The 26,963-nt window shown below is 47.1% G+C and overlaps 5 protein-coding genes across 5 annotated transcripts; 3 read left to right on the forward strand and 2 right to left on the reverse strand.

Moving 5' to 3' along the window:
• Window positions 1-920: 920 nt before the first annotated feature.
• Window positions 921-1,670, forward strand: F5147DRAFT_821860 (uncharacterized protein; the record flags this gene model as incomplete). The annotated part of the gene is made up of 1 exon (XM_041443719.1): window positions 921-1,670. The coding sequence occupies one exon, from the start codon at window positions 921-923 to the stop codon at window positions 1,668-1,670; it is 750 nt and encodes a 249-aa protein (XP_041296550.1).
• A 21-nt stretch (window positions 1,671-1,691) lies between these two features.
• F5147DRAFT_821863 (uncharacterized protein) lies at window positions 1,692-2,470 on the reverse strand (the record flags this gene model as incomplete). The annotated part of the gene is made up of 2 exons (XM_041443720.1): window positions 1,692-2,382; window positions 2,432-2,470. Coding segments are annotated over 2 exons (573 nt in total), but the record flags the coding sequence as incomplete, so codon positions are not given.
• Window positions 2,471-16,439: 13,969 nt separating this feature from the next.
• Window positions 16,440-19,569, reverse strand: F5147DRAFT_743818 (uncharacterized protein; the record flags this gene model as incomplete). The annotated part of the gene is given in 12 exon segments (XM_041439630.1): window positions 16,440-16,783; window positions 16,834-17,489; window positions 17,545-17,683; window positions 17,703-17,707; window positions 17,749-17,905; window positions 17,952-18,165; window positions 18,298-18,346; window positions 18,407-18,555; window positions 18,611-18,772; window positions 18,842-19,030; window positions 19,082-19,453; window positions 19,504-19,569. 12 exon segments carry the CDS (start codon window positions 19,567-19,569, stop codon window positions 16,440-16,442), a joined length of 2,502 nt encoding a protein of 833 aa, XP_041296552.1.
• A 907-nt stretch (window positions 19,570-20,476) lies between these two features.
• Window positions 20,477-21,332, forward strand: F5147DRAFT_769919 (uncharacterized protein; the record flags this gene model as incomplete). Its single annotated transcript, XM_041441093.1, has 5 exons — window positions 20,477-20,588; window positions 20,660-20,758; window positions 20,817-21,066; window positions 21,125-21,154; window positions 21,206-21,332. The coding sequence occupies 5 exons, from the start codon at window positions 20,477-20,479 to the stop codon at window positions 21,330-21,332; spliced, it is 618 nt and encodes a 205-aa protein (XP_041296553.1).
• Window positions 21,333-22,160: 828 nt separating this feature from the next.
• On the forward strand, window positions 22,161-22,849 carry F5147DRAFT_769920 (uncharacterized protein; the record flags this gene model as incomplete). The annotated part of the gene is made up of 3 exons (XM_041441094.1): window positions 22,161-22,240; window positions 22,292-22,390; window positions 22,438-22,849. The coding sequence occupies 3 exons, from the start codon at window positions 22,161-22,163 to the stop codon at window positions 22,847-22,849; spliced, it is 591 nt and encodes a 196-aa protein (XP_041296554.1).
• Between the last annotated feature and the right edge of the window lie 4,114 nt (window positions 22,850-26,963).

Below are 26,963 nucleotides of genomic sequence, written 5' to 3' on the forward strand. Positions count from 1 at the left end.
TGAGCGTCTCTCTCACGAACGCTCGATCGCACTCAGATTAGCTATTGAACCTTCAACATCTTCTGCTTACAACTCACACCTTAATTCATACATCAACTTCTGCCAACTCCACCATTGTGTTATTGACCCCACGATGAATCAATCTACGCTTGATGGTTCTTGTATGTTTAGGGCAAGCGGAGTCCCCCAGCTTCATGCTCGGGGGACTCGGTCACAAATTTATTTAGTGTCGCGAATACAAATGAATAGTACAGTCGGGGACTTCGGAGAAGTGAATAACTAGCGGATAGAGGCTCGGGTGAGACGACTGAAATGGAGGCTCGAAAGAATGCTAAAGGGCCTATTTTTTTTTTTTGATACGTCCGTTATAGATTGTTGTGATGTCCATTTTGTCGTGTTGATTTATGCCAAGCGAGGGAGACTTGAGTCCGAGACTGAAATACAAATACAAGTGTGACTGTCGAGTGAAACACAGAGAGTGAGAATGTGACCTGCTGATGTCAGAAATGATGTGGCGTTATGGCGCATGCGCTGTGCCGTGCATAAGTGCGTGCAATAAAAAAGGATGCTGACGAATGTACTTGTTAAATTTGTCAGAGGACCATCATCCAGCAGCGCGAATGAGATCAGGCGCCATTCCTGTGGCGGCAAGAGCAGTGGCACCACCTGCCCTCATTGAATGTCCATTTTAGTCATCTCACCCGAGCCTCTATCCGCTAGTTATTCACTTCTCCGAAGTCCCCAACTGTACTATTCATTTGTATTCGCGACACTAAATAAATTTGGGACCGAGTCCCCCGAGCATGAAGCTGGGGGACTCTGCTTGCCCTAAACATACAAGAACCATCAAGCGTAGATTGATTCAATGACTAGCAAGGACAAACAACTCGTCACACTTACCACTCCCATTCGTTCAGAACATGGATGATCCCCTAGATGCTGCATTTGTGACAGGGCTTTGCTATCTTCTGGCCCCAGTAGGCTGGCAGCCAGTCATAACAACCGTGCTCATACTTCTGTTCACTAGCCGTAACACTGTGCAACCTTTCCTGGCAGTTTTTCCCAGACATGTAGCGCCAGCACTTGAAAAAGCCATTGAGCACTCGATTTTGGAGTATACTGCATGGCTGCTCAGCTGCGCAGTTATCATGTACTCAATTCACTTATATTGGGAGAAACTCATCATGGTTGTCTCCATCTTCATCTTTTCTGTGTGCATCATCTCACAATGGGCAAGTTCCTGCTGGCATCAGTCACACAGCAAGACGAATGTGCTGGTGCGAGACGTATTTGTTACAGTCGGTGACCGTCATCCAGATTTGCTGTCTTTGGACCACCCATTATCTAAACTGGTCGTGAATACCAAAGCTGAGCTTGCAAAGGCTCATTCCCTCCTTTCCGATTTTGCTGCTGCCTCTGTGAATGTACACGGTTTATGTCTCTTTGGCGGTTCAATCCAAATAGTCCCATATTTCCTCCGCTTGGTCCGCGCTATTCAATGCTTCGTAATGAAGCGGACCTCCCGGAAATCCCGTGGCTGTCGCCCATTCCTAGTGCGATATGGATTGATAGACGATTGGCAAACATGTGGGAAGATGAAAGACGAACTGAACCTCCAGGATATAACGAGTATGCCCTCCTTTTTTATCCCGGCTGTTCGATATACTTAACGATGATTCTAAGCCAATGTGATCTCTTTCTCAAGGCCACCATTTGTCATGAGATGTTGAATTCAATCCTTTTGGACGTCGAGAAGATCGGACACCTTCCAGATGATGATTAAGCTTGTACTAATATTACGGAGGAATGTGCATTGATTATCTCATCTATATGGATCAGCGATAGCGATCAGTTGTAGATATTTGGAGCGCGGTAAGATACTGAACTCTGTATACTTCTATATCTTTCCCTTGCTTTTCGGACATCATCTTCCGACGGTGCTTGTTCTACTGGGAGCTCTGCTACGATATCTTTCAGCACTAAGATCATGTCATCGTGTGTGACAGGATTTTTAGGGAAAGTAGCAGACTTGCTGCCATTGGGTTTAATTTTCAAGGAGCCCGGAGGCGACAGCTTTGAGGCGAGATTTGCAAGACCTTTCACAATAGGCGGATGGTTGAAGTAATCTGAAAAGCATGCACTGCAGGTGGAAGACCAGTCCTCCACCTGGAATCTCTCCTGAGATATGTCTAGCCGATGGGAAGGCAGGCAATCTGGCTGCAGCCAGTTGGGTACGCAGCTAGGTCGTACCGTGCGTTTTTGGCTATAAGGCCCGATAAAATTGATGCAAATGGAAAGCATGACCCAGAGGAACGATTCCAGATCATGTCTTCGTCGTGGCGAACAACTCTTGTGCCACAATATTTCTGTTGCTAAGTATTCCTACAAAACCTCTAGTGGCTGAAATGACATAGGTCCTCAGAGGTCTCACCGAGAATCTATAGGAACTGGTCTTCTTGTGTTCAGGGTCCATGTGTTTTGTGAATCTCCACCCGCAGAGCATCGCTTGCCGTATGGGAGGTGTTCCGTCCGAATTCCAAAATGGTATGACACTCTCATCACTTGGATCATTCACGTGCAGACAGACAGAACGCAGATTGATGTCATTATGAAGCAGCTTGTGTGAGAAATACACGGTATGGTGGGCTATTGTGCACATTCTCTCCTGGTGCAGTCGACTACCATCATGATGATGATATATGATTTGGGTTTGATAATAGAAGGTTGGTGAGCTCCTGCTTATTGATGTTTGAGGAATTTCTACGCGACGTGCATGCCCATCTGTTCGAACTTAAAGGGTAGTACCATCATCCTGTAATAGATCTATCCGCATAAACACAGCTGCTAGCTACAATTAGTGATGTGTTGGCCCGGCTTGGCCTGAAAGCCGTGGCTTTGGCCTGGCTTGAGGCGGCTTTGGCTTTTGACAACCTCAGGCCAGGCCGCGAGCCAAAGCCAGGCCAAAGCCATGGCTTGGCTTTGGCCCAGCCACGGCTCATAGTGGAGGAAAGTTAGAATATACATTTAGGAACTACTCTAGACTAGTACTGTAGAGATACGACACTAGGTTCGTCACAGGTCACAGCCCTTAACGAATCGAATCTATTTGGTGTGACTGTCACATGAATTTTTGGTGGGACGAAGCTAATTTGTGACATATGGGAAAAAAAACATAGGTTATGCGCTAATGGGACCAGAAATCATCATACATCGAATTTGCGATGCGTCTACGCTTTCCACGCCCGTAATCAACCTTCGGAACACTATTCGAGCCACTCTCCACATCTTTGGCAGTAATGTCACCCACATCATAGACTTCGGAGTGGTTTGAACACAGAAGTCCGCCATCTGCATCGATACGGCAGTCAGAACGGACGTGTTCACCCCCGGAAGCCATATGATCAAGGAGTGCATCCATTGGCACGTCACTGGCATCGAGGTCATGCTCGCTAGCATCGTCGAAGGGGGATTCGGCTCCGGTAGTATCAGTGGCCTCGTTCTCTGACTCGGAGTTTGTTGCCTGGTCAACGCTGACAGTCTTGTACTGAGCAGTAGCAATCCTCATCCATCCAGCTGGATCATTCTTCTGAACATCACATAAATATTGCAACACCTCTCGACTTGCGAGGCTCGCGAATCTCCAATTCCACTCGTTACCAGTCAGCGCTATGCGAGGCGAATCCATGACAGACTGAAGCAAGTTGCTTGAATCACGAAGCAGCATGTCAGATGGTTGCAAACAGCGTTGCGAGCGGCGAAGCACTACGATCCGCAGGCGAATCTATTTGGGTAAGGTCACAGGTCACCTGGACATTCGAACCTGTAAGACTAAGCGTGACATCGTCACGGGCTGCACGTGACGAACCTAGTGTCGTATCTCTACAGTAATCTGACATGTCAGATACAGATATGTCATCACTGTTGTTGTTGTTGTCTTCCAAAACTTATGTGTCCCAACTCTCTTTGTCGTCTGCAACATCACCCACCTTCTCTGAAACACTGGCTTCAGTGTCAGAGTCATTGAACTCTTCTTCCATGAGTGACGATGGCCCAGCCTTGCGAAACAAAAGATCACGACGTAGTGAGCATTTAAGACTTTGGAGCGCTTCCACTATATCACCTTTGAGCCGATTCTGACGTTTACTGATTGTGATTCCGCCTTGTGAAAACGCTCGTTCACTTGAGACAGATGATGTCATGATGGAGAGATAGTCGCGTGCAAGTGATGCCCATGTTGAGTACCTCGGTGCATTAATCTTAAGCAACATTAACATTAGTAATGAGTTTCAGAGTAGCATATGATATACTCACACCCCACCATTGAATTGTGCTCATTCCGGCAGGTGGAGCAGCCTCAATAGTCTCGAGATAGCTTAAGAATTCAGCCCTCCATGGTCTTAATGGGTCTCCAACAGACGGAATGGCAGTGTTATTTGAGTCGTCATCATCAGAGTCACTGAGGACTTCTTGAATGAGCTTCTTGAGAGCACCTGTTTTACTTTTGTTAGTCGTTGGCTGTGACAACAATGACAATGTGGCCACATTCAACTCAGAATGACGTGCTTTGAACTTGATGTGAATTTGAATCAGATAGAAAAAAAAATAAGGGTAGATGACTAACCACACCCTCAGCACAGGAAAGCACGTCGTTGTGGAGATGTTCAGGCCATTGCTTCTTGAAATAGGACATTTTTGCAGTTGGATCGAGTACTATAAGTTACAATCAAAGTTAGCACAAATCAATTAAATGTAGTGATGTTCCGGCCTGGCTTTGGCTTGGCCTGAGGGGGCTCGGGCTCACCATATTTCAAGCCAAGGCCATGAGCCAAAGCTGGCCAAAAGCCACGGCTTGAGCCAAACGAAGCCGCAGCTCTTTTGCTATCAGTGCGACATTATATATTGTAGTGCAATAGAACTACGGAACAAGCAATGTGGAGCAGACCTAGTCTGTCTCAAAGTCAGACACCTCATCATCAGCTTCGTCATCAGCATCATCTTAATTGTGTGGCTGGTACAGGCGCTGTGAGTGCAGCAGGCTGAGAAACCTCTGAAGCACGCTTGGCGGCCTCAGCTGCACGGAAATCGTTGATAGCTTTTGTTTGGGAGGGAAGAGCCACTTTCTCCGAGTGTTGAAGGAGGGCAGCAGTGGGTTTGATTTTGCATATGGGACGCACAACACGTGGCTCGTCTTTGCCATCGGTGAGAACTGTGCCCGTCATGCCAGTCATTGCAGGCAGCTACACAGATAAAATACACACACATACCATTTATAAACGACTGAAGCTTGTTCAAGAATCCATCAAGCTCACAAAGCTGCAGCACAAAGTAGGACTTGAGAGGTGCATAGATTGCTGAAAACAGCGCAATATGATACGGTGGGTGATGTCTGTTTTTCCGTCACCGGGGTGAGTATTAGCAGAAGCTTTGAAAGAAGACAACAATGGCGACTCACCGTGTCATTCTGACATACCCTACAGTATGATGGACTAGGAAGCAAGAACCAAAGAGAAGCAAGAAAATGACAAAAATAGAGTCAACAATCAGGTTCCTGCGCAGTACTTACATAATTCTAAGCTGTGGCTTGGGCCGGCGGCTCAGGCTTCGCAGAATTGAAGCCTAGGCCAAAGCCCTTGTCAGGCCGTCACCTGGGCCTGGGCTTGGCCTGGCTCAATCTGGCCCGGCTTTGGCTGGCCCGGGGCTTGAAGCCGGGCCGGAACATCACTAATTAAATGATAAATCTGCACGTACAAATGGCCAATACATATGCTGGTGTATTTGTTGTCTTCTCGTAATACTTGTCCAACTTGGCTGCTGCAGCTGTGAGCGCAGGTGCGAATCGAGCATATTTCATTCTTTCAGCACGTGAAGACCAAGTCTTGTGCAGGGTTTCTAGTGCGGGAATAGCCAGATGTAAAGTCGAGCCCTTTTCAGACGAAAATGCCTGTTGAGCCACATCAGCGTACGAGAGAAGATCTGCAAATTGTCCGACACGCATCCACTCAGCAGTCGATAGCTGTAGGAAATCTATCTTGGCACGTTTTGTCAAGTCCCGCTCTTGCCAACCCATCTCGTATATGAATGTATCTACGTGCTGTACAAAACATTCTGAGTCAGATGTAATGAACACAGAGATATCAAGATGAAACTTACATCCCTATTTGTTTCAGCTCGGTTAAGCATTACAAATGTCGACAACCACCGAACTTTCATGTCAAGCAAGAGTTGAGTTGGCTGAGATACTCCTGCCTTAGTCTGAATGTTCTTGTAGAGTTCCTTTCGTTTCACAGATGAACGTTCCTGAGGGAGATCAATATATGATACAATGAGATAGTAGAGACGTTAACGTACCTTGACACAAATACTGCGGACAAGCCCAATTTCATCCCGATCCTCAATGTGTTGTGATGTATCAGGTTCATGACCTTTCGGATCATGAGGGCTGTAATGGGGTGCCATACTGTATGTGCTGAGGAAGGTCTGTGTTGTGAGGTTGATAACATGAGCTAAGCAACTATGAAAATCATAAGTTAGCAGTAAGACTTGTCAAGTAAATAATAATAGTGAAGTACTTGATCCTTCGCTGGCGCCATGGAAAGATTTTGGTGTATCTAACTTCATACACCCGTGCAAATTCTTCGAGTGTAGTACCATTATTCTTTGCATTATTGCATGTGATGTGGCCAAGCTAGAGAGAAATATCAGAACAAGAATGCCCTGTCACATGCGATTGACTAACCTTGTGCGCGGCACCAATCCGATCGAGAATCTTGAATAATGCACTACCAAGGCGTTTTCCATTGTGTGCATTGTTCACCTTTGTAAATCCAAACAACGCATTCTGGCATTCCCACTGTCCTGGATTGTTTTCTTTGATCCAATGACCAGTCACGGCAAAATATCCATCAGTGTTGCTTGCTTGCCACGCATCGCATGTGATGTTGATATCCCTGCTGACAGAAGTGCTCTGATTATATCAGATCAGACAATGTCAGATAGTGTTGACAACTGTACTTACATTCAGTTTCTTCTTGAGTCGAGATAGATGGTTCTTGAACATCCGCATGATCTCTGCTCGCGTGGCTTTTCGACCAGGAATTTTGACACCTTGAGTTGCGCGCGAGGCAACATCTACCATCTCCTTGAACTTGGGATGTTCGAGAGCCTGAATTGGCTTGTGGATAATTATCATTAGCATAGTAGTAGTTTATGATATTAACAATCCTACCTGGTCAGTTGCGATGAGCCACTCAATTGCAGCTTTTCGAAACAACCGGTGTAGAGACTCATGCCTCTCATTGTGCAATATGGCAGTTTTCACTGGGGAGTACATGGCACGAACTTGTAGCATCACTCTGTGTGCTACCCACAGCTATCCATATATGAGGCGCAGCTTTCCCACGCAACGCGCGCCATGCGCGCGTACCTTTCCCGCGCTTCACGATGTATATGCGCGCGCGCTTTCCCGCGCTTGAGCGCCCTATAGCGCCAGCCATCCGGAAGCATCCATCCACTGTCCACCAAGTCCCCTAGTGCGTATATTTCCATTTCTCACATTTGCTTATCATTCCATCTTTATTTTTATCATGGACCCTTACTTACATATATCTTTACATACCTTACTCGGTAGCGCTTCGGCTCCGCATGACAGCGCTTAGGCGCCATACTTAAGCGCCAGCAGTACATACTAACTTACTCACCCACCGGGAACTTACTCTCCCACCAGAACGACAGAGGACTTACTGGTTACTACCCACTATCCACCTAGCAGAACATAGTAGAAATCTATTTGTTTACACCTCGCATCTCTCTTCTCTTGTCTTACATCATATCATCACCTAAGCAAACTCACTCTTACTCTCTCTCGTATCTGTATACACGCGCACGCTTTCCCACGCTTCGCGCCATACACGCGCGCATTCCCGCGCCTTGCGCGCACCTGCGCTTTCTCGCGCTTCGCATTGGCCAACCAGTAGCGCTTTCAGCGCATACCTCTAGATCCTTGCTGCACTCGCTTCCCCTTTAGGGTCGAACGCACTTGTCGTCTCAAGTATAGCAGACTAGGCAACACGCGACCTTACAACATTTATAGATACAGTCAGGAGCATTGTTCGTGCCTCGCTGTATCGTTGAACCTTCACCGGTCAGAGTAAGGGATGACACGCTCCGAAATCTTGCACTCTGTCACATGCGCATCAATGGGTTGCTGTGCTTGTGCGACCTTCTTTTGTTCAGCAGCAATATCACCAGGCAATTTCGACACGAAGGAATTGGCCTTGGCCCATTTCCTATATTTCCCCGCAAATCGAGCTTTGGTGTGTCGACGTAGTGTAGTTGGCTCGTTCACAATGATACAGTGACCCCTGCAAGTAGAACATGTAAGATTAATAATAAAGACAACACAGAGGTAAGATGACATACGGGCAAACTGTGCATTTACGGTGTTTTTTCACTGTTCCATTGGCACCAGTACGCTCAAAAGGTTTGCTGAAAAATCTATCAAGGTCGCGAGTCTTGTCTTCTTGTGGGGGACCAGGGTCAGTAAGTGGCTGGACGTCGATGTCAGCAAGAATTCCATCCTCATCGACATCTTCTTGATCCGTTACAGTGGCTTGACAGACTCGTTTTGCTGTTTTCAAATAAGTAAAACAGATACATTGATAGAAGCAAAGGAACTCACGTTTTGGATTTGTACGGGCATTTTCATGTTCATCATCATGCTCATCATCACCATCTTCTGTTACAGTGGCATGACGGACTCGTTTTGCTGTTTTCAAATGAGTAAAACGTATACATTGACAGAAGCAAAGGAATGCACATTTTGGATCTGTATGGGCATTTTCATGCTCATCGTCATCGTTTTCAATGTCAGTATCAAAAATCTCTTCAACCCGTGCCCTTTTGTTGTTCTTGGGAGCAGGTGCAGACAGTGTAGTGTTGGTGTTACGACAAACGGTCGTGTGCGACTAGGATGATCTAAACAGCGACAACCACGACAGTGGTACCGAGTGCTGAGAGTCGTCGGCCTTTACAGACAAGCAAAGGTTGCGTACTCGAACGTAGCTCGGGGTGGTTAACGAGGGGTTATGCTGAGATAATAGCAGTTTACAGACAGTGAGAGGCGTCACTGAAGGTACGAGTCGATGTCGAGCAGGTAGCTTTAGCGGGACAAGGAGTTCAAGGGTAAACCTAGTAAGATTAAAGTAAGGAACATCTACTTGTAATCTTCGACCTTATATAAGGCTACTCTTCGTATCTAAGCTCAGCCTAAAGCTGGGTTCTAATCTGCTTATCTTCATGAGTCAGAGATAGCGTCCATGAGGCGGGCTTCTATCGTAGATAGGATCCATGAGGTATCCTTCTATCAGTACATGAGGCAGCACGAGGCTTGCCTTCTATCTTGATAACATAAATAGGTCTTCTAGACCTATGTCATCATGTGTCGTCACGTGCGGTCCAGACCGCTTATCTAAGCCAGCAGTTGCCGCTTATCGTCTATCATCATCTGTCGTCATCTATCGTCATAGAGCTGGTGAGACTCCGGTATCGTCTATAGCCGTGCGGTGGCAGAGGGCTGTCTGCTGGCGGGGGACTCGTGCCATGTTACTGTAACAGTTGGGGGAATGAATTTGGTTTTCATCAGCAGCAACTAGTTGGCGTTCAGTGGTGAGTTTTGCAGCTTCAGCGGCACAGAAGTCATTGATTGCTTTCATTTGGGAAGGGAGGGCCGCCTTCTCTGAATGCTGGAGAAGTGCAGCTGTAGGTTTTGTTTTGCGCACCGGGCATGCAACAACATGAAGTTCATCTTCGTTGTCTGTGTGAATTGTACTGACCATCAGAGGCTAGTAGGTAGGGACAGAATGTGGTGAAAAATGTCAATTGGGGGTGCATGACACTGTAATGAGCAAGTACTTAGTAAACTAGGATAGAAACATAAAAAATTAGCGGATCATCAGAATAAAGATTTGCAATATAGACAAGCACAAGCCAATGTCAAAGTGTCGCTCACTCATCCTGCTTTTGGTTGTGCAGCTTCACTCTCCCCTCGTACCTATCTCAGATCCTTCAGCCTTCGACATGGTGGATCATTCGGACTCTAGCGCAGGAAAACTCGCTCATATGCAACCACTTGATGGTTTGTGTGGCGAGGGAGTGGCGAGGGAGTTGCGAAGCACAGCTGACTCAGAGGCTTGAAAGGCAAACAAGTTGCTGGTAACAAATGTGCCTATGATACGAAAGTAAGTTATGACGATGCACTTATATCAACGTTGCGACTCACCGGCACCGTTTTCTGACATGGCTTGATATGATGACGACGTGACGACATAGTTGTCCGGAGAAACAAAAATAGATGTTAGCAAATCGTCGTTAACCGTTGTAGGGATTCATTTCTGGCTGGGCTTGCAGAGACTGTTTTTACCTTAGTGTTATGTTTGCACTTTTGTAGCTTACATAAGAAAGTTATCTTTTCACCAGTTACCAGTATGAGTCTGTCTGAGTCTTGAGCAGTTTTTATGACATTTCCTCTCCTCTGAGCCTTGAGCCTGGTCCAGAAACCCTTTAGGGTCGAATAGCAGCTAGGTTCTGCAAGACCCAACATTGTTCAGACTCACCATCTGAATTGTTGTACCTTCACCGTGCTGACTAAGTACCAAAAGCCACGGCCTGGGCCGCCGGCTTTGGCTTTTCAGTACCTCAGGCCAGGCCAAAGCTGTGGTCAGGCCATGATCTTTGGCCTGGCTTGGCCTGGCCTATTCTGGCCTGGCCTGGCCTGGCCCACGGCCTGAAGCCAGGCCATGCACATCACTAGCTACAATATCTCGAGTGTCTTGACGTCCACTGTGTCCGGAGCAAAGGCCATGTTGTTGACTTGTGCAATGATGGCATAATCTGATGCGATTCTCTTGTATTCTCCCCCACGCTGCTGCGCTAGCAAAAATGCACTAAAAGGCTGTCCGAGGCGTGTGTTAGAAAGTAGTGCGCTCAGCGTTGATAAGCAACAACTGTATTCACAATTAATGTACCTGTTAGAAAGTAGCGCGCTAGGATCAAGTAAGTACGAGGCTCAGAGCAAGATAAACAATACACGTACCTCAGCATTGATAAGCAACAACTGAGGGACGCAAACGATGACAAGACGAGATACTTGTAGGATACAGAAAGACAGAGCTTGAATGTCAAGAAGAAGGTAACCATATGGTGCCAAGAATGAAGCACATGATACAACAAAGTGGTGAGGTTGCCCAATAGCCAAATGCAACGTTAATCTGTCCGAATGCAGAGGACGACTTATCTCTGTCCGGATGCAGAGGACGACTTATCTCTTCAACACACCCCCTCAACCAGCCACGAGTCCAATTCTCCAATACACCTCCTCAACCAGCCACGAGTGAGAGACCTGCACGATGAGCAATGAACATCGGACACGGAAGGACTTTTGTGAAGATATCGGCACTGTTACGATGAGTGGACACCCAGATGGGTAAGAAGGTACCGGCCTTGATGTGCTTGTGAATGAAATGATAATGCAAGTCGATGTGTTTAGTGCGAATGTGATTAGCGGCTTCTGTCGACAATGCAATAGCCCCCGTGTTGTCAGCATAGAGTTTGAGAGGCAGCGTGAACGTGATCTTCAAGCATTCGCAGAAAGACTTGATCCAAAGTCCATCTTGGATCGCTCCTGTTAGTGCCATGTACTCTGACTCCACCAAAGACAAGGCCTGTGTTGTCTGCTTCTTCGCCGCATGCGAGATAGGACCACCATGATAGTACCAAACGTACCCGGTGATCGAAATGCAGTCCTCTGGACAAGTGGCCCAGTCAGCATCGCTGAAGCTGTGGATGGTGATGTCCGCGTTCTTTCCCCCGTAGTGCACATGATGGGATAGGGTACCAGAAAGATAATGAAGGACTCATTTTGCGGCAGTGTAGTGCCAAAATTCAGGTGCGGAATTGTGCTGAGACAGCTTCATGACGGCGAGGGCTATATCGGGGCGAGTATACATTGTGAGGTAGAGTAATTCACCGACAAGCTTGCGATATTCGGTTGGGAGATTGTCGATGTGAGGGTGAATGTCTGTGTCATGTCCGAAAGGATTGACGGGGTCCATTGGGAGTGAGACGGGATTACAGTGACAAAGGCCATGTTCCTCGAGAAGGTAGACAATGTACTCTTGCTGATGCATCCAAAGCTCTCGAGTCGCGCGTGAATGAACATATTGGATGCCCAAATGCTTGACAACTGGCCCTAAGTCCGCAATTCCAAAGTGAGCTGCAATGTGACCTTTGATCCAGTCAAGGAACTTGCGGTTGTTACAGCCCGCAAGGCCGTCATCAACGTGCCACGCGATGATGCAAATGACGTGCACCCCCTCAGTGTTGACGTGGTCATACACGAAGACAGCATAATCGGCTTTGCAACGTAAGAACCCCAAATGGATGAGAACCGCACGCAAGAGCTCATACCAATCGTATGCAGCTTGTTTCAGTCCGTAGAGCGAAGACAAGAGATGGCATACCAAGCTTGCCCCATTCTCAAAGCCAGGTGGTTGGCGCATGTACACGTCTTCATGCAGTTTTCCCCACAGGAAGGCGCGCTTCGCGTCGAAACTGTCTATCTCCCAGTCGTGAGCTGCTGCGTGTGCGGAAAGGAGTCTGATGGAGGATGGTCATGCGACGGGTGCGAATGTCTTGCCGAAATCAATGCCTGGTACCTGCGAGAATCCCTGCGCAACGAGACGGGCTTTGTGCACAGGCCCACCTTTCGCATCCTCCTTAAACTCGAGAACCCATCTACATCCTATTGCCCTGCGTCCCGCCGGAAGCTCCACCAGTTCATACATGTTCATCTCCGACATTAAATTGATCTCCTTGCGCATGGCGTTGAGCCAATCATTAGCGTCCGAACGTTGCATTGCTTCATTGAAGGTGGAAGGAGGAATCTTCATGTTGTAGTCCGAGGTGAGAGGATTTCGGCGAGTATCGCTACGGATGGTGACACAAGTGAATTCCATGGCAATGAGATTGGCGAGCACACGGGGATAGCCAACTTCATCCTCGTCTGGGACAATGGCGTCAGGATCAGCAGTCGTACCTTCTGTAGCATCAGGCAAAGTATTCACCCCCTCAAGAGGCACCTCCTGAATGCGTGCTTGATGCAACTCATGTTGACGCGCTAAGCATTCATGATCGGATGCCAGCTGCTCTTGGAAGATTTGACCATGTGCCATGGGCAAGCACACACATTCAGATCGATGTGCCTCTGTGGGAAGAGATGCTGGGGTGGAAGACGATGTGGGAATTGAGGAAGCTGCCGGATTCACAGGAGTCGAGGGTTGCGCAGGAGCCATTTCTTCATCGTCCGAATCATCCCTGTCAGTCGGGAAAGGACGACCAGAGAACGTTTCGTCAAATATAACGTCCCTGGAGTTAAAGAAACTACCGGTTGCCGTATCACAACAGCGCCATGCATGCCCGTCTGGGGCATAACCCACAAATATAGCCTCGCGTGATCTTGGACCCAGTTTCTCCTGGAGTTCGGAGGGTATCCGAGCGAAGCACCGCGCACCAAAGACACGAATGTGCGAGAGGTTGGGTTTAGCGTTATGTAGCATTTCATACGGTGTTTTACCTGCAGGTAATGCGCGAGACTCTGTGCGATTGAATAAATATGCTGCTGTTAGCGCTGCTTCTCCCCAGAGATTACATGGGAGCCGTGCATAGTTTAACATCACGTACATCCTTCCCTCAATTGTGCGAAGCACGCGTTCCGCTTGTCCATTCTGTTGATGGGAATATGGCGCCGAGAGTTGACGTTCTATCCCAGCCACGTGTAGTTCAGCAGTAAACGCATCATTGAGAAACTCTCTACCGTTATCGGAGCGAAAGGCGACAACACGCAGACCCGAATGAGTCTCCCATCTTGTGCGAACAATCTTCCATGCCTCTAAAGCTTGGTCCTTGGTGGCCAGAAGCTGAAGTGCGAGAATTCCCGTGTGATCATCAAGGAAAATAATGAAGTATTGTTTGTGGTGAGGTGTGAGAACCGGGATGGGACCACACAGGTCAGAATGAATGAGCTCTAGAAAACGGGAGGCAGGAGGAGACTGCGATGTGGGATGAGGCTGCCATGGGTGCTTGCCAATGATACATGATTCACAGCATGACATGGCGTTGTGCGAGTCTAAGGTAACACCACGAGCAATGAGAGGAAGGCGACGGACTGATTCTCCTCTGGTATGACCCATGCGTGCATGCCAGATGTCATAAGTCAGTGGAATACATGCAAAAGCAGAGACTTCTGACGGCTCAGATGTGAGAGGTGTTGACTCGGAAGGAGGGATGAACTCGAGATTGATATAAAAGAGACGTCCCGACATAGGAATGGAGCCGAGAGATTCTCCTTTGTACATAAGCTCACAATGAGAAGGCTCACCCCGAAAGTTGCATTCCCAACCTTTTGCCAACATCCACCCTACTGAGAGAAGGTTCAACATGGCTCCCGGCGCATGAAGACAGTTCGAGAACTGAACTCGATGTCGAGTACCCCCAATCTTAAGCCATGCGACACAATCACCGCGACCGGATGTGTGAAGAGACCCGTGGTTGGCCGTTTTGACAACAACGGGATCCTGAGTAGAGTAAGTCCAGAACATGGCGCGGTCACTGATGAGAGTGCTAGTGGTGCCGGAGTCAAGAATGGTGGATAGCGCATGAGTGTGGGCAGAGACATCGTCAGGCAGCTCCTCGATGCCCGCACATGACAGGTCATGTATGTGTGTGGCTAGTGCAGCAACAGCGGATGGTGGATTGGATGATGCCGGTGAAGGAGTGGGAGGAGTGACTGATGCTACTGCAGCCGTTTCTTTCTTCTTCTTCTGCCAGGGTGCCTGTCCCGCCATTCCTCCACCTTCACAAAAACAATGTTCTTTGTCGTGATCCCCACGTCCACATCCGGTCGTTAAGCAAAAGATTCCTTGAGGATTGTTCTTGTGCTTCCGCAATCCGGTGATAGAGTTAACGTTGGAAGCGGAGGAGGTGGACACAGAGTTGGCGTACTCAGATCCGGGCCCGGATGCGGCAGTGGGATGGGTGTTGATCATGCGTGAGGCCTCTGCGGTGATGCGTGCGGTGCAACTCTCGAACATGAGAGCATTCGTTTGGAAGGAGGCCAAAATGGGATTCCCGCTGCTGAGTGCAGAACTAACGACAGTGGCAGAAAAACTATCGTGCATGCATTGTTCGAGTTGCGTGTGGAACAGTTGCCAGGCGGGAGATGTAGGAAGCCCAGAAAGGAGATTAAACACAGCCTCTTCGTCAGAATAAGCAGCACTCATGCCAATCAGGCGATTGCAGCAACTAATATGCTGACCGACGTAGTTACTTGCATCATGCGCATCTTTCATGCAAAGTGCCTGTATGCGCCTTTGAATGACAAATTGAGAGCTGACGTCGTTACGATGGAAGTGGTCTTTGAGAATTTTCCACGCGTCACAAGCTGTGATCGAAGTGTTGCGGGGAATTAGAAGATGAATACTTGGTGCGAGCTTGCAGAGGATGATTGTCTTAGCCTTAGAGTCATTGATGAGCCAGGCTCATATAGCTGCCTTCTCGGCATCAGTAGGAGTTGTTGGGACAGCCGCTACAGGCAAGACCAAAGCCATTCCGAGAATGTCGCTCGGATCTGCATTTTCGGTGACATGACACCAGAGGTCATCGTTCATTAAGACGAGCTGCGCCTGCATCTCCCAGGGAATGTAATTTTCTGCTCCCGTCAACTCTGGTATGTGGTTGTACTTTCCCATCATTGGGACAACATGCAGAGTGAATTTGAGCAAGGAAAAGAGGATTTGAGTTGTTCCAACGTGAGGGATTCGTTATCTTTCCGGTTTCTGTGTTGTTTAAGACACAGGGCTCATAACCTGTTAGAAAGTAGTGCACTCAGCGTTGATAAGCAACAACTGTATTCACAATTAATGTACCTGTTAGAAAGTAGCGCGCTAGGATCAAGTAAGTACGAGGCTCAGAGCAAGATAAACAATACGCGTACCTCAGCATTGATAAGCAACTGAGGGACGCAAACGACGACAAGACAAGATACTTGTAGGCACAAGTAGCTGTGGGAGTAATGTATCAAGTACTCATACCTGTAATAAAGGGTGATACACGAATCGCTCTGAGCTGTAGGACCGCTGATACATCAATGTACTGGACTGTATAATCCCTTAATAGGCTGAGCATAGAACATGAATCAAGGCCATTCTCGGCATTCTCGATCCTACAGATCTCATATGTTGTTTGTACCTGACATTCTTGATCTTGGAGATCTCTATGTAGTCAGTACCTTGTGATCCTGATCTCGTTCCTCGCGATCAAGCTATGTTTGGACGGTTGAGTGCAAGATGAATATATTGATGTATTAATGTCTGTACATGGGTGATGTATCAACTGTGCAACTGAGGCCGTGTGTCGATGGTAGGTTCATCTTTGCTGTCGCTGTCCAGTGGAATGTCCATGGCAGCACTTACGAACATCGGCACATCTTTCCATAGGTCCTGAAAGGAGGCCACGAGAGACAGACGCAGCGCAGCCTGTCGACATGCATATGCAGCCAGTCCTTCCTGTTCTGCTGGTGACTCTGGGACTCGAGAACTATGCCTTTCACTCCACCACTCTGCCTGCCACCTCAAGAATGCGATAACTCTTCGCATCTCCTCAAAAAGGAGTTCAACTTCCTCCGACCAGCGGTTTGCACGTGCGCGCGCTTTGCACCACTCCACTCGAACAGCTATCAGATGTAGTCAGTATACCACATCAAACTAGAGCTAGCAGACTTACAATCCTGAACTCGCTCATTTTCTGAGCTACTATTGTCCACATGTGAGTCCAGCCAGATCCAAGAAATAGTACCAGTGCCTTGTCTCTCCATGTCGCCCATAGGCCTCACTTGTGAGTCCAGGAGTGGTGGAAGGGATATGTCCCAGCCAGACCTATTGAGTCGATGGCTGAGAGCTAACAGCGCATTACGCGCACACCGATACTTGTCAACACTAGCGCATTTCCTCACCTCCACGCCTTCGATGAGAGCCTGTGCGCGGGTAGAAGCGGCCTGTCCACGCACATTTCTATCTTTGTAGATATACATGTGAGACCAAAGGCGGAGATGTGAACGGACTTTGTTAAGGGCATCCAGTGCTTGTGCGTGCTGTAGATCCCATTTGTGTGCAGCCAGCCTGTCGTCACATCCTACTGTTGGTTGGAGTTCAGATGGGAGCCAAAGATTGAACACCTCAGGCTTTAGCTGCGCTGTGTTTGTCGTGCCAGCTTCTGAAGATCGATGATGAAGCTGGGACACAATGGGCATATATAGTTCTTGGACACAAGCCCAGGCATCCAGTCGACGGTGAAGGGTGGTGATGTGGGTCTGCATGGTAGTCTTCTGCTTGTCTGTGGGGTGAAGAGATGCATTGGCAATGTCCGTCTTCAGGTGCTGTCTTGTTGGGATGTTGTTATTGCAGCGAACTTGATTTGTTGAACAAAAAAACTTACTGTTGGTCTTGAAGATCGATGCCAGCGGTGATCAATCTGCTTGGGGAAATGTCGGTATGCAGGGAGACGTTGATCCCTGCCTGAAGTTCATGGGCTTCAAGCTCAGCGAGCTGTAGATGAACTGCGGCTTGTGTAATAGCTGCCAGACATTAATTCACGAATTCTAAAAGATAGCATTACTCATGAGCATAGCGGCTCTCGAACAGATTAGGTTGAGAGTTGTCCTCCTCCCAAGCTTCAACTTCTTTCCTCCACTGAAGGACGAGCGTTGGCTGAATGGTCCTCTCTAGCTCTGCTAGTCCTTCCTCATGCTCCTTTTTCCACTTAATGGTGTTGCGGATCTTGCGCAAGAGTGTACGACCTATTCCCAGATAAGTACAAGATATTTCACCAGAGAAAAAACAGACCCAGCGCCGTAATTTTCTTCCAGTTCCAATCCCCGAAATGATCGTCGAGGGTATCTTGACGCGATCCTGGACCCATCTCCTTTGTACTCATAGCAACCCGGTTTATATTCGACCAACCACGCTCGGGAGCCTCGCCATCTGTTTGTCCCACGTGTTTTGACCAATTGAATGAAAAGTTTCTTTGACATTCATCGATGTGCACCTTCAGATGAAACTTCGGCACAAAAAATCAGATGGTCATTGAGTCGCGAGGGATGTGAAATCTTGATGGCATGCCTTCCATATGTGCCCAGAGCTTCTTATGCCATTGACAGGCAATGTCGTATGAGATGTTGATCATGATGACCGTGAAGGCCAACAGCGCTGAGAAAACAAGGTAGTCCATGTTTATATATCTATATACAGCAAATCAATCATTTAGTATGCGCATGATATAAGATGAAAGTACAACGCACTTTTCACCCTTCTGTAAATCTCCGACACCATTGGCGAGCTTCATGTCATGCCTGGCACAGTCTACTGTACCAACACCTGTGGCGGCCAGACCATATGAAGACTTCATATCTGCCAGATTGATGGCATTGTGACTGACACATGTACTGCGCTGTATAGTACTAGTCAGATGAGTCACAGCACAAAATATTAGGGCGTATATTTACATCTTGCTTGACGCCAACTTGATGGGCCAAGTATGCCTTATAGGCAGCCTCCTCAATGAAATATGCCCACCCAGAGTTGAGGCTAGGGTCTACATTGTCTGATGACACTGCCTTGCGTTTCAACCTGAAGTTGGCGTCAATTGCAATAAACAGCGCATATTTCTACCTGGATTAAAAATAAATCATCAGCCTAAAGACACTGTTGTAATCGGCAATTGAGACTGACCTAACCCATGGTGGCTCGTCCTCCCAGCCTTGCGGTATATTTTTGCCAGGGTGGGGACATGCTGGGCACTGCACAGCCAATTCACCCGCGGTGGTGGCATGAATGCCATTGGGGTCATTTCCTCTCCCTGCATGCTGAAGTTGCCTGAGATGGCGCCACTCATGGACCATGCGCATGAATGCAGAGTAGCGATCCTAATGTCTCATGTCAGTATCCCGTAGTCATCATATCTTCTAAATACATACCTTTATAACTGACAGGCCAGCATTGTTGTTCTGTCTTGCCAGTGAGTGGTAAAATTCGTAGGCCGACACTTTGCTCTCGAATGATAGAAGGTGGAAGTGTTCCATTAGAGCGAATGTCGCAGCAGTGCGAGGGTCTGATGTGGTTGCTGGATACCAGCGTGTGCGGAGTAGCTGTTTGTAGCGAATTTGAGCACTCGCACACCCACAAAAGTCGAGGGCAATCTCATGGACGCCGTGGACATCAATGACGACAAAGTCGTCACTGGAAGAGGGATGAGGATTATAACACCTGTCACCTGGGGCGTGACCTAGCTGTACACATAGACCCAATTTTTTCAGAGTGGTGGGCTGGAAAAATGAGTCGTTCCACATCTTATAGGCAACTGTCAGTTTTTGATATAGCAATAAAAATATTTACATACATCAATCCTGTGCAAAGGATCCCTTGTGTGGCCGTGGAGGATGCACTCGTGGCAAAACATCTGCATGCCAAAGCAGTCGCGACATCAGAAACGGGGAGCAGCAAGACCACAGCGACATAGAGTTTCGGGAGTTCCGCGACCCTCTAAGCGAAGCATTTCATCCAGAAAAGCTTAACGCTCGGGGATCCACATTAACAGTGGTGTATCCTGAGGCATGATTGTCAAGTAAGGATAACAACAATAAGTGGCAGTACTCACTGCAGCAGTGCATTTGCATTTGTCAAACGATGGCCAACAATCAATTTCTTGTGGTTCCTCTTGTTCCACGGACAATTCATCCCAACCATCCCACGGGCCTGCATCAGAACCAGCATCTGAGGAGTCAAAAATGGAGAGAGAGGGAGTGGGAACATAGTGTGTGTGTAGTTGGGTGCGACCCTGAGTAGTGATTCCTCCTGTGCGTAACTGTAACAGTGGAGTATTAGTGATGGAGGGTATGAAATGAGTACGTTCAATTCGGGAACTCTTGGCTGAGCGTCCCTGCGACATTACACCTGTCCAACAGTCATCGACCAGGGCCAGCATTCAAGACTCCAAAGCCAAAAAGAAGCATGGAGAATCATGATACTTCAAGCAGTAAGTAAATACTCCATGTAATGGCAAGGAGAATAAAGACTCACTGGCCTCGGAATAGAACATAGAGTTGCACGTGTTAGTATTCAAGAGGTAAATGCTCCACGTAATGATTCTATTGGGCACAAAACTCACCGTCCTCAGAGTAGAAACAAGCTGGTTGCCTGTTGCAGCAGACACCATATAAGCTGCGTCCGAAACAGAAATCAAAGCTTCAATCATGATCATGGCATGAACAATGGCAAGGTGAATGATCCGCACGATCTCGATCATGGCGTTAATGACGGAGTCACTGTTGATCCGCATGAGCTTAGTCAGCCAATCTTTTCTTCACACCGCTATGTCCGAGTTGTCCATAAGTCAATACCACTCCTCCTCTGGACTTAGTAGCTGCAATGTGTTCTTGAGGATCAAAAATTACGATAGCACTTGCTGCATAAATACCTGTCCTGGTGAGTAATGTATCATTCACTTTTCGCATCCTCCTCCACTCAATATACAGCCTCGTCAAGATGACTCAAAGCCCATCTCCCTCCAGTCAGACGGACACTATGGTGTCCATTCGACTGGACGGCCTCATCAGCTGCGTTGCAGGCTGGCACCAGTCCAAATGTTACCGAAGGTGGATCCACCTGTTTCTTTGATTCATTATTACTAATTTTGTTTTAACAATGTCGCAGGGCCTGTTGCCAATCTTACAGGTCCTTTGGGCAGTGAAGATTCTATATCTGCTCCAGATGATTTCCCTGCCATCGTTGCAGCTCATTCCCTGACTTCTACTACCATGGCTCCTGCTCCTGCCCCTGCCCCAGCCATAGGACATGTGCATGAGCCCGTCATCATCCTCATGCTTAATGACGGGGAAGACTCATCTGATGATGAGGATCCTGCTAATGCAGTTATGTCCCTCGCTGATAACTCCACCCTTCAGTATTACATACTTCAATGTGCCCATTGAAGTCAAGGCCCCACTGTACTACATAATGAGGGGTCGTTATATTGGGGTCTTCTCAGGATGGTAAGTCTAGACGTGCTCCGTTCATTTCATTCACTAATTCATTTTGGACAGGGATGCTACTGGCCCCAAGGTGCTTGGGGTTTCATGCGCCATATATCACAAGGCAGAATCTCTTGAGCTTGGTATTGGGATTATGAAGCGCACCATAGAACATGGTGAGGTGGCACAGGTAGTCTAGTCTTAGTAGTCACACTGCGCAATTGTCAATACCAAGCTATTATATTTGTTCGAGCGAGCAGAGGAGCACAGTGAAAATTTGAACAGAACACCTTTGGAAGCACAGTCCACTCAAAAATAGCCCATGTGCCATAGGCTAGCTATTAATAACACTTAATTCTATGTTTTGGTCCTACCGCATCCTACAACATACCATTCTTGCCATTGCAAGCCTGTATCTTAGCTGAATGGTTCTCAGTGAAGGACCATGTCACTCTACAAGTCATCCTGCTTAGCTGTCTTGTTACAATATCTGCACGACTAGTTGCTGTTGATTGATTATCGGTTCAACCTTTGTCACGGACGATCTTGTTACTGACTTTACTAGAACTTAGGGGGACTTGGGCATTTGAACACTAGGCAAGTCCAGAATGATATTTCTCGTGAGGCAGCACTACCGTAACATATATCACACTCACAGTTATCTTTCCACTAGCATTCTACCTAGCTAGCAGGTCTCTCTCAGTCACAATGTCTTAAGATTGTGTTATGGTCCGACCATCTTCACACATCCTCGCAGGTGCTTCATTCACCAATTAAAAAGGTTTGGTTCAAACAAATGTAAGTACTTGCTGCAATACATATCATACTGATTCATACACATAGGTATCTTTATATCAACATTTCATTGAGGCAGCGGGTCCCTCGACGCACCATGTGTTATGGTCCGACCATCATCGACATGTGTGCTTCATTGAGAAATCGAAGACTCATTGTTTTGGTCCAAACAAATGTGAGTACTTCGTATTAAATGCTGCATTCTTCCCTCTGACTTTCACTGCTCTTCATTATGGTACGCCCGACTATTCATAAAACTCATCAAGATAGAGTACAAGCTGCAAGAGACAAGCATATACGACACTATCTAAAGTAAGCAATACACCAACGGTGTCTTTGAGTCGCTTTAATCGAGAATTCCAGGTGTCGAGAGGCTATACTAGCAAAGCGGCGTCAGGTACGCAAAGAAAAAAAACATTGTCCGGTCAACAATCCTTTGGATGACGAAGATGAACCAATGTCGTGCGGGTTTGACTTACATGTCTCAATGTAACTGACATTGGCAACAGTGAAACCTTACAAGACTGCATTGCTGCAGTCAAGTATGCCAAGGACGACTTCATGGCGCACATCAAATCTCCACGACGATTCTTTGACCTTCTCATGGACAAGTACTCCAAGACTATGCCTGACCCCGAGTTAGATCCTACCGGGCGCGGAGACAAATCTATCTTCGAACACGCTATTGAGAATTTCGAAAATTTTATTGACAGAGCAAACGGTGGACTGGATGGTATCCTTCAGATGTGCAGTATTTGTGATGAGTGGCGTGCTGCAGATGCCATCTGCAAATTCATGAGGGAAATGGTAGGGATGGTGGAAGACATCTTGTTGCGTCTGGCGGAAGGCGGAGATAGTGAACTAGTGGTTGCCTTCATGGTGGGTGAATTGTGGTACCAGGAATACAAGTTCCCCATCTAGTGTACCTACTACCTAGTACTAGTACCATGCACTTCTATCTATGTCTGTGGGACTATTGATTGGTGACAACAAACAGTGTGAAACATGCTATGCGCAAATCTTTCTGCGAAGATATCATGTACTGTCTCCGAGTCTATTGGTCTGGTCATGGCGCAATGGGACAACCATTTCTGGGAGTACTCATCGCGCCTGTGGCTGAAGCAATCAGTACGCGTCTGACTGATCCTTTTCATTTTGTGTCTAACTTTTATCTAGAGCATCTCACGTGACGCGACAAATCAGTAAAAGTACGTGTAGATTACCTTGATGTTAGTACACTGATGAGTAGTCATTTAAGATGGCACCATGTAGTTGGCTCTCGGAGGAGCAGCAAACATTTGTGCTCGCCTACCATGAAAACTTTCTCGAGTGCAAAAAAAAAGGGAACTACAACAATTTCTGGCCCCCCTTTTTCGAGAAGTGGGAAGAATGTTGGCCAATCACTCTGGAAGACTCATTAGAGCCCCTTGATGAGAACGCAAGACTCGAGCAGATAGCTAAGGCAAGGGATGCCCTTCAGACGGTAAGATTTGTATCCTAATTAATGTATTGAAATATTGGCTAATCATGTATGTAACTAGCATTTGATGGTCAAACTACACAATGACTTTGGTAATTCGAAGATAGGCCGCCGGGCAAACACCGCTGGGAATACCATCGTCAGCAAGCTGATTGGCGATATCACCATCAAGTCAGGCAAGAAGAAATTGCGCCCCCTCAATGCAACGGAGGTTTATGCCAAGAAGTATTATGCATCGCATATCCAGCCTGCAGTCAAGGAGGAACTCGATGCCATGAAGAACGCAGTTGACGCACCGGAACCCAAAAAGCGGGTGATTCAGATTGTCCGCAAACAACTAGCATCCTGCTGGGAGAACGAAAGTGCACAGGTGAAGGAAGAAGTCACGAAATTGGCCCAAGAGATGAAGGAAAAGAGGGAGAAAGCGAAAGAAGCCATTCCTGACAAGAAGGAGGTGCCGAAGGAGTTGTGAGTGACGCTGACTATCTCACTTCATTATCACTGATGGTAGGCAGGGTTATATGCAGACTTACAGAAATTCTGTCCACGTTTTTCACTGAGTTGCACGATTCGACAGGATGGACATTCAGTGTCTTACTTGCTGGTCCTGACCCTGCGAATGCCGGCAAACTCGATGTCAGTAGCCTGCATATTGGAACAACCCTTGCTGGCAATCACTTCAATCAAGCATATCCGAAATTCGAGGAGAGTATCATGGTGCCTTACTTTGAGTTTGCATCTCGAGCATTTCGTGAGTCGTCTAATGGTTGGTGTCTCTGTTTGAAGCTGATCAAGATGTAGCCAACGCTGCATTATTGTTATCAAAGGGAACCACCATGCCTGACCAGAATGATACATCACTGCCAGACACACAGGCACTGCCAGCCCATAACTCCCATAACTCCGTCACAGCTGATACATCACTGGCTACCATCCCTTCCGCATCCTCTTCCACACCTGATACATCACTTGCCACTGTCTCACTCAATACATCACTTGCTACTATCTCACCCAATACATTGCTCACTACTGTCTCTTCCGCATTTACTTCCACACTCGATGTCTCACTCGATACATCACTTGCTACTGTCTCACCTGATACATCACTCACTACTGTCTCTTCCGCGTTCACTTCCACACTCGATACATCATTCATGGCATCAGTACCATCCTGGTTGCAATCCGCTTACAACTTCTTCCAATTTGCTCCCCCCAATCTTCAAGATGACGACGTTGATCTAGACTTCAACAGTACAATCCTACCGATGCTGCCCAACTACAAGCCACCATCTCCGTTACCTCCCTCTTCTCCAATACAGTTTTTGCCCACTTCCTCTTGAATGGATTGGTTTGCTTCCTCAAGATTATCTCCTCTAACTTCCACCTCGAGATTGGCAGACCTTAATTCTGCTGGTCCCTTGGGACATGACTCTGACAACGCCCTCACAACTTTGCAGAGCCAAGTGTCTCCTCCTCGTCTTTGCCATATATCATCCATTCTCACAAAGACTGCACATGCCAATTCTTACGCTTCTGCCCCATACAACAATCCCTTTGCTCCCATGGCAACTCCTACTCTCGTGCATACTCCAACTTCGGTAGAAATCCCTTCTGTGCAACCATCTTCAGTTGTGCCTGAACCTCCCACCATGGAACCTATTATGGCCACTCCTTCTCTGCCCGCCACAGTTGGTGGGGTGTTACCAGCGACAACGAAGGCTGCTAAACGCAAGTCCACGAAGAGCAATGAGACAGTCTCTGCAAAGCATCAGAAGAGGCAGGGTGCAGTGGTCCTACCCACTGAGAACTCACAGCCCATTGAGGGAGGCCAAGGTAAACAACAATGCTTCCAGTCATCCCGGGTGGCTGCTGCCAATGCAATAGGTACAACTTAGGTAAATTCTTTTGTGTTCATTCATAGCTGCTCTTTTCCCAGTACTACAATATGCCCAGCCACAGCCCTCTTAGTGACAAGTCTTTGCCTGTCGGTAAACTCCAACATTTGTTTCCGCATTCACCTCTCACAGTAGCTCATTCTTTCATCTCTTTCGGTCGTTAGTGTACCATAATCAGCTTCCTCGTGTACTACATTGTATGTATTGCTTGAGTCCGTCGTGTTAATGCATCAATGCCTCATTCTGAGTCCGTCATCTAATTCTGTATGAATGGAAAACCCATAATAAGGACTGAACCACCCAAGCTCACAGCCGAGAAGTATTGACTTTTGACTTGGTGGACTTGGCCAAATTTCTCAAGGTTGGACTTAGTCGAATTTCTGCAGTGTTTGAGTTCAACTGATACATTACTGACTCGGATCTCTATACATAGATCTTAGGTCACATGTTCTAAAAGGTTGGGCTGGGCCCAGCGTTACTAGCTCAGGGGTGGTACACAAGCATGGTGGAGCCGTTGGGAGGGCGGGATAGTACCTACTCACAAAATTCGAACATGTTCGAGTCACCTGAGGAATTGATAAGCGCTAATATGACAATATTTTTTGTAAAGAAATATCTAAAGTAATTATGGTGTGTGAAACACTCAACTATCAGACGTCTAAGATAAAGGGAGTGGTGACTAGGTGGGATTTGAAGAATTTGAACGAACGAGGCGGGCTGCATGACCCAGCACCAGTGTGACTGAAAATAGGTGCTGATGAATAAAAGATGCATAGGAGATAGGATAAAAATAGATTATCTGGCAGGCTGCATGACCCGGCACCAGTATAACTAAAAATAGGTGCTGACAAATCAAAAGATGCATAGAAGACAGGATAAAAATAAAAGGAAGCAAGGTACATGCTGACTAAGCTTGATTCGGAAGCCAAGAAGCTGGACTGGTAGCTGCTTGGTAAGATCCTCCACTGATACATCACTGCTATACCTCCTAGTAATTCTCGGTAGTTCAATGATTCATGTATTACCCTCACACTGACATTACTAGTTTTATAATGTATCATTCTCACAGTATAGCCTGTTGTAGGATACGGAAAGACAGAGCTTGAATGTCAAGAAGAAGGTAACCATATGGTGCCAAGAATGAAGCACATGATACGACGAAGTGGTGAGGTTGCCCAATAGCCAAATGCAACGTTAATCTGTCCGAATGCAGAGGACGACTTATCTCTTCAACACACCCCCTCACATCACCAAAATTACCAAATCCAGAGATCACATGATATATTGAATTTTCTGACGCCGCCAATTACACATACCTGTGATATCCGACATTTGAAATATTGTAGCGATACAATGACATCAAACATACCATCTGTCAGACACAAGTCATCCAGTAGAGTAGCTGTCAGCTAGATATCAGACATATCCAGATACATCCAATGTATTATATAGAGTAATACAACGAAAAATGAGTGAAACTGAAGTAAAGTACCTAAAGGGCGCTCGCCGCCAGAGCACTAGTGTCGGTGTGGAAAGTGTTCATGAATTGCAAGTTGTTGGTACATCAATGGAAGCGAGGTATGAGATAGGTGCTTGATAGTAACGACCGTGATTGAAGAGACTTTATACATATACAAGGCAGCATTCCAAAGGATAACAA

The sequence above is a fragment of the Suillus discolor genome, assembly GCF_016758755.1.
Source record: "Suillus discolor strain FC423 chromosome Unknown F5147scaffold_9, whole genome shotgun sequence".
In the NCBI taxonomy this organism is placed as follows: Eukaryota; Fungi; Basidiomycota; class Agaricomycetes; order Boletales; family Suillaceae; genus Suillus; species Suillus discolor.